The sequence below is a fragment of the Ovis canadensis genome, chromosome 2 (genome assembly GCF_042477335.2).
Source record: "Ovis canadensis isolate MfBH-ARS-UI-01 breed Bighorn chromosome 2, ARS-UI_OviCan_v2, whole genome shotgun sequence".
Taxonomy (NCBI): Eukaryota; Metazoa; Chordata; class Mammalia; order Artiodactyla; family Bovidae; genus Ovis; species Ovis canadensis.
The window spans coordinates 69,523,224-69,537,723 of NC_091246.1; the positions used below are offsets into that span (position 1 = coordinate 69,523,224).

The 14,500-nt window shown below is 45.7% G+C and overlaps 1 protein-coding gene and 1 pseudogene across 17 annotated transcripts in view; one reads left to right on the forward strand and one right to left on the reverse strand.

Moving 5' to 3' along the window:
• Positions 1-8,768, forward strand: part of KANK1 (KN motif and ankyrin repeat domains 1) — a 215,813-nt gene extending 207,045 nt beyond the window's left edge. For all 17 annotated transcript variants that reach the window (XM_069576426.1, XM_069576425.1, XM_069576427.1 and 14 more), the window contains 5 exons: positions 1,282-1,501; positions 4,077-4,219; positions 4,852-5,052; positions 7,081-7,179; positions 7,745-8,768. In XM_069576426.1, the coding sequence (XP_069432527.1) occupies positions 1,282-1,501; positions 4,077-4,219; positions 4,852-5,052; positions 7,081-7,179; positions 7,745-7,807 (726 nt within the window). In that variant the 3' untranslated portion in view covers positions 7,808-8,768. The remainder of the gene's footprint in view (positions 1-1,281; positions 1,502-4,076; positions 4,220-4,851; positions 5,053-7,080; positions 7,180-7,744) is intronic.
• A 4,246-nt stretch (positions 8,769-13,014) lies between these two features.
• On the reverse strand, positions 13,015-13,370 carry LOC138433561 (small ubiquitin-related modifier 2-like; annotated as a pseudogene).
• Positions 13,371-14,500: the final 1,130 nt, after the last annotated feature.

The window sequence follows — 14,500 nt, forward strand, 5'->3', positions numbered from 1 at the left end:
CCTCTGTTCATGGGATTTCCGAGGAGTGGGTTGCCATTTCCTTCTCCAGGGAATCTTCCTGACCCAGGGATTGAAGCTGTGTCTCCTACATTGGCAAGTGGATTCTTTACCTCTGAGCCACCAGGGACTCTACCCATAATGCTAGGTTATATGAACCTCGGGGAGGACTTAACATTTCTGGGACCCCAGTTGTCAAGCATATTCTTAGCACACACTCCAGGATTGGTCCATTTTTTGTTTATTGAATATTCATTCAGTAAATACATGTTTAAAGTACTGTGCTATGAAAAGTCCCAAATGTGAATGATCGCAACACCAGGGCCATGTAACCATATCAGGACACTGAATATGTAGCTATAACAGAGTTTGACACCCAGATGACATAATTTCCCTTCCCTCTGTGTGAGGTATCCAGAGAATTGAAATCTGAATATGTGAGTGAACAGAAGAAAAGAAAAATTAGATGAATTCTTTCCTGGTCAGGAACATTTTCATTCAAGTGACCAAACTATGACATGCCAGTTTCATGTGTCCACAGCCTAAGGGAAGGCAAGTGGGGCTGATGACCAGATGCAGACGATCCTGATGGGAAAAAGTAATTTGTTTCAGCAAAAAGTAATTTGCTTTTTATTCTCTTTCTGTGGTTGAACATTTTTATTTGGGATGTAGTAAGAATCAGGTTGCCTGCATGGTTATGGTCTCCAGCCTAGTGCTGTGGAGATGGATGTTGAAGGAGTTGAAGTTGGACAGGACAGGAAGGAGGCAACCTAATTGTGTCAAATGATTTCTCCTGTCCTGGTTACTATGAGAATCATTTTCAAGGCCACCCTCCCTACATAATATTAATAGTTCAGTAATAAATGGACCCTGGCCTAAGAGACTTAACATGTATTACCTCATTTGTCATCACAAACATGGTGAAGGAAAGGCATTTTTATTACCCCCATTTTGCAGATGAGGAAACTGAGGTACAGAGTAAGTATCTTCCCCAGCTTTGAACAGCTCATTGCTAGCAGAGTCAGAATTTTAGGGTCCTGGTATAATTCTTGCACAATGGTGTAGAAGTTAGAACATGTGCATGTGTGCAAATCAGAAGGTATACTTCAGTTTGGAATTTGAGGCTTCTCCGAGGGCTCTGGGTTTGATTAGTTGTTCTTTGAGACCAGATTCTATCTGCATGTACTTTGACTATAAAAGGCTTGATTTCCTGGGCTTTCAGCTAGGTCCCAGAAAGGTCTATAAATAGAACTACTAATGGCCAACCGCTTGGTGTCTTGGCAGAGGTTCTGTCTGAACACCCTCCAGCACGAGTGGTTCCGTGTATCCAGCCAGAAGTCGGCCATCCCGGCCATGGTGGGGGACTACATAGCCGCCTTTGAGGCCATCTCCCCGGAAGTCCTGCGTCACGTCATCAACATGGCAGACGGCAACGGCAACACCGCCCTGCATTACAGCGTGTCGCACTCCAACTTCGAGATCGTGAAGATGCTCTTGGACGCGGGTACGCTAGCAGTCCCTTTCTCTCCTCCAGCAGACTCAGGTTGTAACTCAGCTCGAAGGAGCTAGCCGACCCACTCCTCAGTTTTGTGACCCTTCTAAAAGCTTTTCCATTGCTTTTCCCCATGAGACGGTAAGAATCTCATTCTTGAGTCATTCATGGGAGGCTTGAAGCAGATTCCAGATCTGTTTTGGAAGGTGCCATTGAGGATATTCGTGCTGCAGTTCAGCAAGATGTACCCTTGGTAACACACATGACTCATATTCCCAGCCTGAGCTGACTCAGGTAGGCTTGCTGGGTTCATTCTCAAGAGGCAGAACGCTGCTCCTGGGGCCAGAGCCACAGCTTTCGTGTCTGTGGCGTGCTCTCTCTGTGCTTGGGCCAGGACCCCTCTCCAGCCACTTTGCAGAGCTATGCAGTTAGTCACAGTGGGGACCGGGCACAGCTGCTGCAACAGATTGTGGTAGAATCATCACTGTTTCTACCAAAACGCACCCCTGTTCCTGGGGAATCAGCTTTGAAATAAGAAAGGGTTATTTTTTTATCTGAACCATAGTAATAAGAACAGTGAAAATGTTTGTTAGTAATTAGAACTCACCATTCGAGAATATAGCCAATGGATGTGTTAAACATGGAGGGGGTGTTACATAGAAGGGTCCCCTTGAGAAATAGGGAGCTTTCAACTTTTTGTTCAGATGGAACAGCCCTATTATCAATACCTTGAGTCTACAAGTCATTTTATTTCTTTTTGAAATACGTATTTTTACTTCTAATTTGATGGATACAGAATCCATGGTACCTCAGTCTGATGAGCGAGAACGCAGTGCGAACATCTGATTTAGAATATGCAATGCAATTGTCCAGTTTTCCCATTCTGCTTCTTGACCCACCTGTCCCAGTTTTTTTCTGCTTTGTCTTGGAAACATTAGATTAATGCATAGAAGAGACCAAACAAATCTGTCTTTTTTTCTAAGTTTTATTGTTCCCAGTTTAGGGGCCATGTTAGGATAAAACTGTTTCCAGTTTAAAGGAAGGAATTCCAAGCCTCCTTCCCTTCAGACTTTCCAGACTATAAACAGAGCTGATGATACTCTCAGCACAGGTTACTGTTTAAACCGAGAAGTGGATAATATCCGGGAAAGCTAAGAACAGGATTTCAGGATTGCTTCTGAAAATAACAGTTGAATCTGCCCTTGGAAATTTTGCATGGGCAGAATATTTTGGTAAACTAAACTATTTTAGTTCCATTGTTGGATGGCTTTGGTTAATCATTTTCTGGGTTTACTTCACTTTTTATAATGCTCACCTTTATAGACTGAGATTGTGGCTCCATTTACAAGAATGTTTGTAAATCTAGGATACTAGCAACATCAGCAAAGAGCCGAATGCCAGAGATAGTAAGGGGCCTCAAAGTGCATGTCTGTTCACCCACTTCTCCATCAGACAGCTTTTTTCTTTTCTTTTTCCTTTTCTCTGTTAAAAAATGCACACTATTAAAAATACCATTATGCCCCTAGTAGGCAGTTGTTTAGAACTTAAGAACATTTTCACCATACAGTCTCTTCTCAGTCTCAATGACAGAAACACCCTAAGCACTTTAATTGTATCTGGTCTCACATAAAAAGTTTCTTGCCTGCACTCTCCATTCCTTTCATTTTATTAGAAAGTGCTGAAGGAACTTAAGGATGCCTGGAGGATAATTTAGGCCCTGTGTGTGTGTATGCTTAGTCATGTCTGACTTCTTTGTAACCCTGTGAACTGTAGCCTGCCAGGGTCCTCTGTCCATGGACGTTTCCAGGCAAGAATACTGGAGTGGTTTGCCATTTCTTCCTCCAGGGGATCTTCCTGACCCAGAGATCAAACTCTAGCTCTTGCGTCTCCTGCATTGATAGATGGATTCTTTACCACTGAGCCACCTGGGAAGCCTAATTTAGGCCCTGAAGACTCCTTAAGAATTACAGGACTAGAAAAGCTCTGATTTATTGAGTCTAGGAGTCCCTGACAGTTTGTAAGGGATTTAACTAAATTTGCTGTCAGACTACAGTTCTTAGAGCTGGGTGTCATATGATTGGATTCTAATTCCAAGGGTCCCACATGACAGCATCAAGCTCAGGGTCTCAGAGTGAGCAGTGGTTTGTGACTGGGGAACACCATATTCAGTGTTCCTGCATAAGCCTCTACAAATCCTTCTTTCCCTTGTAGCTCTGATCACCTTCTTCACTCCAAAATGGTGATTTTCTAGACAGAGATTAATGTCTAGATCCCACATTATATTGTATTCGTCAAAGCAACCATTACTTGGAACAGCCTTCCAGACTTCCAGGCTGTTGTAGTTCAACTGCTATTTGCAAACAGGAGGGGCTGTGAAAGCTTGCTGTTATTTCTCATGAACTAGAAAAAAACTTTTTCTTTGGTTTGGTATGAAACATCTCTCACATTTCCTTCTGACTCACTCTGGGACTTTGACTGCTGGAGGTCATTTCACTGGGCTCTCCCATACTCCACACCTTCAGTTTAGGAGGACAACTGATGCTGTTAGAAGACTGGCTCTTGCCTCAAGAGACTCATGTTTTTGCAGACGTGTGTAATGTGGATCACCAGAATAAGGCAGGGTACACCCCCATCATGCTGGCAGCCCTCGCTGCCGTGGAAGCAGAGAAGGACATGCAAGTTGTGGAAGAGCTCTTCGCCTGTGGGGATGTGAACGCCAAAGCCAGCCAGGTGAGTGTACTTACTTGCAGATTCTGTGCTAGCTGGCATAGCTGTGACCTGCGCAAGTGCCCCCGCCATGCTCCTAACCACTGAGCACACTCTGTGTGGCTGCCCAGTGGTCCTTGATGACCAAATACACCCATGAAACGCCAGCTTAACCACACAATGGAAACTTCTCCCTTCTCTGCCTTGCATTGCGTTTGTTTGAAGCCATGTGCACATGAATCGTGGGTCAGCCTGCCTGTGAGTGACTGGGAGTCCCCACCATCTACCCAGTGGCCACTGCTCCCTGACTGTCTCCAGATCACAGTGTCTTCCTACCTGCACAGGGCCCCTCACCCAGATGTGATCACAGTTGACCTGTGACCATCTTCTGAACTTTCCAGCTCCTTGCTATCATGAGACGGATCCTCCAAGCCAAAGGGAAAACTGACTCATGACTTAGGGTCTTACTTATGACCTCATGGCTCATAAGAAGTGAGTTTCTCCATGACTGCCACCACCCGCCCTAAGTAATTCCCTGTTGATGCTTTCCCATTATCATTGTCCCTGCTTCCCTTCCCCCAGCACAGCCCCACTGTGGGTCACACCCTGCCAGCCCACCACGTGCTTCTCAAGTCCGCTTTCGTTTCTCCTCACAGGCAGGGCAGACGGCCCTCATGCTGGCGGTCAGTCATGGGCGGATTGACATGGTGAAGGGCCTGCTGGCCTGCGGGGCTGATGTCAACATTCAGGACGACGAGGGCTCCACCGCCCTGATGTGCGCCAGTGAGCACGGGCATGTGGAGATCGTCAAGCTGCTGCTGGCCCAGCCAGGCTGCAACGGCCACCTGGAGGACAATGTAAGCTGTCTCCGCTGGTGGGGCCTCCAGGCCAGCGACACACAGGGACTTGGGGGAGAGGCAGTGCTGCTTGACCAGGGGAGAGAGCAAATCCTCCTTTATCCTCCTCAGGGATTTGTGTTGTCATCCAGGCCACTTCCCTTCACAGCCCAGCTTGGCAGCATCTTCTGTGTACAAACTAATATTCCCATTAACTGAAGCCAAGGGCAGAAAAAGAAACAGGCCTCACTCTAAAATTTATAAAAGGAAGAAGACGATGGTCATGTACAAGAACCAGTGTACTGAAGGGAGATAAACAGATTCACGATACAGAAACGAATTTGGTGTGGGTGACTACCAGGTGCCCTGAGAGAAGAGGACCAGCCCCGCCCCCTGCCCCTGGTCCATCCGAGTGAATAATTGGTGACCTTTCATCAGCTAGGGGATCCGGACTATCTTGGCTTGTTTTCAGCACATTTTCCCACTCCTTCTCGGGCTGTTCCCATCATTGTCACTCTCATCTCCTTCCTCTCCCAGTTCCCAAACTTTCCCAGATAACCCCTTGACTGGAAAACTGGAAAAAATTCTGAGGAAAGCTGCTGATCTGGGTGTCTCCAGGCCAAAGAGGAGGAGAACCAGTAGGTCATGGCACAGGAACTAACATGGGTGGTGACAAGATTCAAAGGGCCAAAGGTCCCAGAGGACTGGCTGGGTTGGTTCTGTTTTTGAAAGTTTATCTCTCTGGAGCACAGGTTGAAACCAGGGCTTCCATTGGGTCCAAACACTGAAAGATTAGAGGGAAAACATTCTCCTTTGCGCTACACTTGAGATCCTGGTAGGCCCACACCAGCAGGAAGAGCCAGTCAGTACAGGCATTCACTGGCAGGAAGGACTGCCTGGCGTCTGCAGTTGCAGTGACCTCCCCAGGAGCACGTGAGCTGCGGTTACACCAGATCCCCTTCACTCTGCTGCAGAGGAGGGCCAGCTTCCAGCTTCTCTTTCCTTAAGAGCAGTCTGCGTTTCATGTGCCTTGATTCTGTTTGCTTTTACTTCTACTCTCCGCGGAGAACAGTTTGTAGATCTCGTAGTAAGAGGCCATCGAGCCGCAGTGACTTCCAGAAATCCTGGTCCCCTGTTTACTCCTTATCCTTTAAGGAGCAGGAGGGTATCCAGCTGGCCTCTGGAAGAAAAGTAACTCCCAGAATTCAGAGTGGGAGGGAGGACCCTAAGGCTCAAACCATACACAGATTGTTCCCTGCTGCTGGTGACCAAAAGGGAATCCTTATCCCAGGACTAGAAAGAAAATAAGTTGTGCCATATTTTGTCTTTTTATTATTGTTAATTACTTTTGGTTAAAGTATAGTTGATGTCCAGTATACTGTTTTTGTCTTGATACATCTTTATATCCATCTAAATTCCTGCATTTTAGTAGAATCCTAACAAAATTTTCTTTACCGTATTTAGTGTTGCCCCTCGTATATCCATAAGATATATTCCTGCAAGGCAACAGGATTCAGTGCTTAAATGTTGGTGTGACTTGGAGCATTCTAGAAGGGTGGTTAGGGCTGTAGGACCCACTCCTTCCCTAAGAGGAAAGTTAAGAGATTCTTGGCAAATTGCAGGGCATCAGAACAGACACCATGCTGCTTGATGGCTCATTTGTAATTATAAAAAGAAAAAAAAGTTACGTTTCTATCTCTGCCTTTGCCTACTGCCCCCTGCCGGTGGGCTAGGTGGGTGAATTAGAGCCCTTCCTGGGCAGCCTGTTTTTGTTGAGACTCCCCTGTATGCAGACATACACACTGACCACCGTGAGGTGATAACACTGGCAACAGGCTGATCCTTGTCTGAGGCCAGGGTAGGAGTTGTGCCTCTGTTATCCTGACATCCTTCAGGCTTGGCACCTAAGAGGTCCAGAAGGTTTCCTAAAGAACTGAACAAACTGTTAGACTGGGGAGCCTTACCAGTTGAGAGGGACTGGTGCTGTTAGCTTTTGGCTACCTGGAAGTTTGAGAAGCCCGACTTGGTTTATTTTCATCTCATCTCCAGGATGGCAGCACTGCACTCTCGATAGCCCTGGAAGCCGGACACAAGGACATTGCCGTCCTGCTGTACGCCCACGTCAACTTCGCCAAAGCCCAGTCTCCGGTCAGTGTTGTGCACTTGGCGTTCGTACACAGGCTGCAAGCCACCAGACTAGTTGGCCCCCTTCCTCGGGGAACTGACAGAACATGCAGGTTTCATGACGATTCTGAAAACCAAAGCTTGAGTCGGGAGTGTAAGAATTCATCATTTTTGCCCCACCCAGAGGGCCAGGAGTGCTAATGGTTAGCACTGCTGAGGCTGGATGCCTGCTTGTCCTCACACCCTCACAGGAAGCGTTTATTCTGGATAGAGTTATCCAAATGGCGCGTCTTGAGCCCATGAATACACATCGCCTTCCTGGCATCTTTCTTAAAGTTGACAGTGAGCAGCAGCCCGTGGTCTCAGGGTTCCCTCTCAGCAGGAAGCTGACTTCCCAGGACAGCTGGAGGTGGCTCTGCCAAGCCTGCTGGCCTGAAAGCGGCTCCCCCTGGAGGACCGTGTATGGGGTTCCAGCCCTCCTCACTCTGGCTCATGCGTGGTGCTCACAGAGTTCCTGTGTCACAGAGGACGCATCTACCTGAGATCACTGACTAACCCCCGGTTTTTTTTTCCCTTTCCTGGTCTCTAGGGCACCCCTAGACTTGGAAGGAAGACATCTCCTGGTCCCACCCACCGAGGGTCATTTGACTGACTGTGTGCAAATAGCCGTCCATTTACATGCCACCACTAAGCTGCTAATTGTTCCTGTTGGGCTGACAGATACTGAATGTACATTGTGCCTGAGCTCACCAGCAAACAGAACACAGAAAACCGGGGGCTGAAGGCTGGAGCTGCCAGTGGGAGCTGAGCCAGCAAGAGATTTCTGGCTGGGCACACACGCCCCCCTTCTGGCCGTCTCCCTCTGTGTAGGGCACACTTGCTGTTGAGTCTCTGCTCTGTTATGTACAGTTGTAGGAAATTGTAACCTGACCTGAGTGGGCAATTTCTGTTAACGTCTGTTCCTGCTCTCCACACCCCCACCACTGCTGAAAAGTATCAAGTTCTCACTGGCATGGTGTTTTTAAAACTTTTCCACAAGTATTTGTATTTACTAAATGTGGACCCATTGGAAAGCTCTTTGAAAGCTCCGTTCCAGGATGGTTTTGTTGATTTTCCTTTTGTCTTTATTATTTTAAAATAAGGAAGTTGAGATGACTTTGATCATGAATGAATCGGGCCTGGGCTGGTAGGTTTCTGGTTTAAAAAATAAAAGGTGGAATTCTCAAAAACTATAAAACTTATCAAAAGGAAGTCTGTTCAGTTGGTTTTATCTAGGTGGCTGTATTATATGACATTTTATACAAAGGGTATCTATATAAACTTGACACAGTATTTTGAACTTTTATATTCCATAGTAACTGAAGACATGAAGAACGACATGTAATGTTGCCGTATTTTTATTAATAATTGCACAGTTCTGTGTCTAATGATGAAAGTTGAATTGTGTTAGAGAAATTGGCTATCCATTGGCCTCTAGAGAAACAGTGTAGTTCTTCACGTATTTATGGATTCCTTTATCCCATGTCACATTTACTTTGGTCTTACATGTATTTAAATGTTTGAAGTGCCTTAGACTCTTGCCATATTTTCAAAATAAAATTTCATTAAGCTCTTTTACTTGTCCCTTCTTCATTTCTGACAGCTGTCTGCCCTGATCCTTTTGACTTATAGCAGTGGCAGTGAAAGCTGATGGGCAGAGGGTGAGTGCCCCGTCCACTCGTCTTAGGCTCCAGCAAAAGGAGACGCCTCCAAGCTCATGACTCCATCTCCAGCTCTGCTCATTACTCAGGCTGCGCAGCAGGAGTCTCAGACTTAAGACCTAATTAGGCAGACAATTCATCAGACAGGTAACCTCACAATTAACTGCTAAGCTAACTCTTCTCCAGTGCGGAAGCACTGGTCCTTGACTCTGGTTTGGGGGGCAGCTGCTGGGTGACTGGTTGAAACCTGCAGGGATGAGAAAGGAAAGATGAAACTATACACACATTATTCCAGCGTGCTGTTGGCTTAGCAGCACCTGTTTTCAGGTACTTTGTAAAAGCTGAAGGGAATGATTCTCACATGAAATGAGAAGCTTGGCAGCCAAAATGCAGCTGTGTTTTGGCACAGTTGCTGGTGGTGAACTTCAACCGGTGCCATTTGTGAGAGCCCGGGTATATTGGAGACGCATCACTGAACCAGGAAAGTGACGGCACAGCTACTTGGAGTCGTGAGCACCCCTTGCCCTCCTGTGATGGATCTGCTTGCTCTGGGATCTGTGCTAAATTTCATTTCAGATAGTTATTCAAACCCAAATTCCTTCAGACCTGAAATAGGACAATAAAGTGGAAGAGTTGGTGTGTGAGGAGAAGTGGGGCTGTGAGTTTTCTGCCCCTTAACAGCATGACACGCCTTTTGAGCAAGGAAGTATCTCAGGCGGTTTGCAGTCCTCAGAATTTTCTTTGTTTCATTTGAGAACAGAATGCACTCATACCTTCCATGCATAAGAAAATGAATTCTTACATCTGCGTGCTGCATTTCAGCTTTCTTGTGCTGAGTTTTGCAGAAGAAAATGAGTGCTTATTGTATCTGGAAGGAGATATTTATGGAGCTAACTTCTGGGTAACATATGCTGGCTTGTGCCTTGTTTGCTCTGCTAGCTCTGGGCACTTAGAATGCTTTTCATCTTGGGATCTTGGCACACTATAAAACCAGCCTGACTTCCCCCATTGGGACAGCTGCGATTTATGGAGGCACCGTTCCATAAAGGGATTTGTGGCAGGAGACTTGGGCACAGTCCCCAAGTGACGACAACAGAGGGCTGGAGACTCCTCAGTGTATTGTCCAGCTTAAGTGAAGAGAAGGCTTAACCTTTAAGTGACAGAGAGCCAATTCCCCAGACATCCTTGCTCTGGAAGTGTGGAGGCTAACCTGGAATCCTCCCCAAGACAAAAGGTAGAAAGCAACAAGAAACTTGAGACTGTAGTGTTGAAAAAAAAAAGCAAAACTGACCCCTTGTCCTCCACCGTCATGACTAAATAGACTAAATCCTGTACTTACTATGGGGAAGGAGGCCTTGCTCTTGGCAGTAGTCCCCAAAATACATGAAGTACTGGACCCTTCTCATAAGTTACCAGTACGCTAATGAGAAGAATTCTATCCCGGACTTTTGTATTAATAATAATGAAATACTGCAAATATATAACAGCTTTTGCAGATAGAATCAGGTAAGAAAACTGCTATTTTTTTTTTTCCCCTCAAAGGAAATAACATTTCTTTAAATCCTAATGATTTAAATCCTTTTGGGGTCCAGGGAGCCTGCTGCAAGTAGAGACAGTTTTATTTTTGTTGAGGCTTTTGTGTAATCGGTTCACAGCATGCATAAGAATTTCCTGAAGGAGCTGATGAAAATGCAAATTCTGGGCCCCACCCTGAGGATTCCAGTTCTTAAGGTCTGAGAATCTGCACCGTTACCAAAGCATCCCAGGTGTTTCCCAGTGTGGCCATTGGTCCACACCGAGAATGTTATCATTCCTGAATTATGAGATGCTATTCATATATTCTTTTCCAAACAAGTTAGGTGGGATGGGGAGAGCTATAGCCAAACAAGAAACCTAACATTGAATCATTTGTCTTTGGTGAGTAGTCTTTGTGTGGCATTTTTCCACGTTCAGTGACGTTTCTGTATCTCCTGGAATAGTCATTACCAGATGGCAAGGGATCAGGGCTGCCCAGGATCTGTTTTCTGTGTTTATGGTATAGGAGTAGGAGGTGGCTCTGTACATAAGTGAATGATGGAAGTTAAGCAGGCAAACAGCTCTTGGAGCATTTTCCTAACGTCATCTTTTCTTTCCTTTCCCGCTTCCTCGTGAAGCAAGACGATTACCATAAAGGAAAGAGAAGGTCATGGCCTGTTGCTTTGACTTTGGAATAAAGGCCATTTTCTATATTCTTTTTTTTACTGAAAGAACAGTTCTTGTTGAGCCCTGGGCCTTAGCCAGACACTGTTCGGTGCGTTCTGCCATACGGAAATTACTAATCATATGTTTACTCTCTTCTTATTCAGCATGGCTGTAATTTAGACCCCAGCTGATCATAAAAATATATTTAAAGTACATTTTGTTGAAGGGATGTGGCTGAACCACTGGTCACAGTGTTCCAGAGCTGCACAGGCTTGCCCTCCCTCCCCACCAAAGGCCTGGCTACTTCCTATGGGGAGGAGTTGGGAAGTCACATCAGCTCTTTAAGGGTGAAAGATGGAGTGAGTCAGCACTCGTCATGGTGTCCCTGAGATAACCTGGTCTGAATTCTGGCAAGGATTTTGTAGAGAAGCGGGAAGGCAAAGTACTCGTGTAGCCTGATTTTGAGGACATGTGGAGAAGGGCTGGCATTTTAGGGAACCAGCTGCCCTCTGCCTCTCCATTAAGACTATTGATTTCATAGGCAAGGGAATGGGCACCATATCCCTAACTTTCAGATAATAGAAGCTGCATAAAAAATATTCCTAAGACCAAATGGCATTCTTATATCTGGTGGAAAACATATGTTTTACATTTGTTCCCCATTCCCCAACTCAGAAAGATCCAGTTAACCCAGCCCTAGAACCACTATGAAGGGGAGGAAGAGAAAACCCCTGAGCTGCAGGTGGGCAAGAGCTGCTTTGCCCAGGGGTTCCAGGGGCAGCTCAATGCTAGCTGTCAGGGACCTCGTGCCAGCAGGGCAGGCCACTTACTTCTCATGTGTCAGGCAGCAAAGAGATTCTGGCTCTGACTGTATCTGCTCTGTTATGAAATGCTGAATGTGCTTAAATAAACAGGTAATAAAGGCAACACTCATCAATAAGGGGTTTAGAGAGTTCTCCCCCCAACACACGCCACCAAACCCTGTCTGAAATATGTCCCTCCCCAGATAAGCCAGCCCTCTGACAGGAAGCTTCATAAGATCAGCTTTCCTGCTTGGGTTTGTAACACCTGCCAGGACTGGAGTTCCGGTCCCTGGCTGATAAATCCGAGTTGAATGAATGAGTTGGAAGTCTGAGGGGTGTTCCCATTAGGAGGGGCAAGGAGAGGCCTGAAAGGGGCTGGGCACCCCCAACAGCAAGCTTGCTCCTAGCCTTATGTAGCTGACCTCTTAGGGTTACTTTGTGATCATTCGTCAGGCTGTATACTCATGATTTATGCACTTTCCTTTGGGTGTATTAACTTTAATATTTTTTATTAAAAATAGAAACATTTTATGAATTAAGATATTCTTGGGGGAAAAAAAAAAGATTGATTTTTTTGAAGGTCAGCAGGAACAAAGAGATAGTGAATGTAAGACTGAGAACTCTGCCCTGCCAGTTCCTTTTTTTTTTTTTTTGTAAATGAGTTTATTTAAACAACAAGATGCTTGACTTGAAGGGAAAGCTATCTAGGATTCATTTCTTTTAGAGTAATTTATCCCTGCTTAAAGACAGATTGCCCTACATGTATCAGCTACGTACAAAAAAGTTATAAAATTGTCCTTGGTTTTACAATGATAAATGTAAAACATTAAAATTCTCGAATCGAACAAGGTATGCAAGAATTTTTATGTTGTTGTTGTTTTGTTTCTTTTTTTGTTAAACAGTGAGAGCAAAATAACTCCCTGGAATATAAAGATAAGAGCTGATGAGTATGCCACTAATGGAGAAAAGGGGGTATTTTCACAGAATCAGTATTTTTCCCTATCCCGTCTCCATTTTATGTCGATCAAAACATACCATTGGCCAGTTAGTTAAAAAATAAAATATACTTGTACACATACACCAGTTACTGTATGTACAATAAGGGAATGAGGAAGGGGAAAATGAAAGAATAGAGAAGCTCTTACTGCAACAGTCAGGATGTGGTGGGGCCAAATTGCAGTTTTCTAATTGAGAATGTCTTCTTGGTCTGGGAGAACAGAATTCTGGAGTAAAGTAGCAGGTTCCCTTTTTAGTAGACACCTCCTGTCTGCTACTGGACTACGTCCATTGTATCTTCATCTTCCATCTCCAGCTGTGCAGTTGTGTCTGTTCACTGATTGACTGCCTGTCAAATTGGAATCTGATCTGCCTCACTGACAAGCCCTGTCCTTCACAGTAGGCTTTCATTAGTTTACTAAGTGGTGTATGCCTCTTAAACTCTCACCCCAGAACCATCCTTCCCCACCACCTTCAAATTAATGTGATCATTGTCCTCAGTCTTGACTCCTTCCTTGGGCTTTTCGCCCACCATGGTGAGCGCTGGGGTCTCCTAGCTGCCGCTTCACGAAAGAGATACCACGTCCCCCCAGAACGAGCACACAGCCGGCACCAGGAGCGGCAGAAGAAGGCGGCCCCTGCCAGTTCTTTTCTGTCAGTATGCAGCTTTGCGCACAGTGAGTATTCTGACCCAAGCATGTAACCTGCAACAGGAGTCATTGATTGTTTTCAGTTCCTCCAGTTGTTTTTCTGGGTACTGCCCTCCCGCTTTTGATGGTAGGCATGACCATGTGACCTGCCTTGCCCATGAAACATCAGTGGAAACGACATGACGTGTCCATTCCAGATGGGAGCTTTCAAAGGCAGTGTGCAGCTCCTCAGGTTCTTTTTCCCCATCATGGTGATCATGGAATCAAGTGTGCAGATGGAAATCAGCCTGGCTTCCCCAGGGACTGCAGGGAGTAGCGGTCCGGTGCTGACCTGTGTTACAGGTGTATTATGGACAGTACAATAAATCTTGATGGCATTAAGTTTGGGACGTTAGGCTGCAATTTGTTACCATAGCATAACTTAGGTTTTCTTTATTGATACTGGAATTGGTGCCAGGAAGTAGGTGCTGCTGTAGCCAAAGGGCTTAGCAGCTGACGTGTGGACACAGGGACAGTGTCATTGGGGGCTGAATCACAGAACACAGGGGACTATTTGAATGGGTCTTAGTTTTCCAAGGATGCTCAGTACAGGACCATCCTTGATGCAAAGGAGAGAAGGTAACCCACTACTGAGATGTCTTTGGGTACTAAGGACTCAATCTCTTTGGGAAGGAAAACCCTTTCCTGTCTATCTTGTGAGACTGATTGTGTCTTACAAACTTGCATTTCTCAAACTTGATCACACATCAGAATCCCCAGGAGGGATCGTAACAACACAGACTGTTGGGCCCTATCCAGAGTTTCTGATTCAGTAGGTCTTGAAAGAGGCCCAGGAACTGGCATTTCCAACAAATTCCCAGGTGATACTGATGCTGCTGGTCTGGAAACCACACTTTTGAGAACCACTGGTCAAGGGAAGAAGTGTTATAAGTGGACTTCCCCTTATCTCAGCCACAGGTGCCTGCTGGATGGAACACCTAAGTGTCTGCACTCTCTAATCTTTGTGGGATTTCCT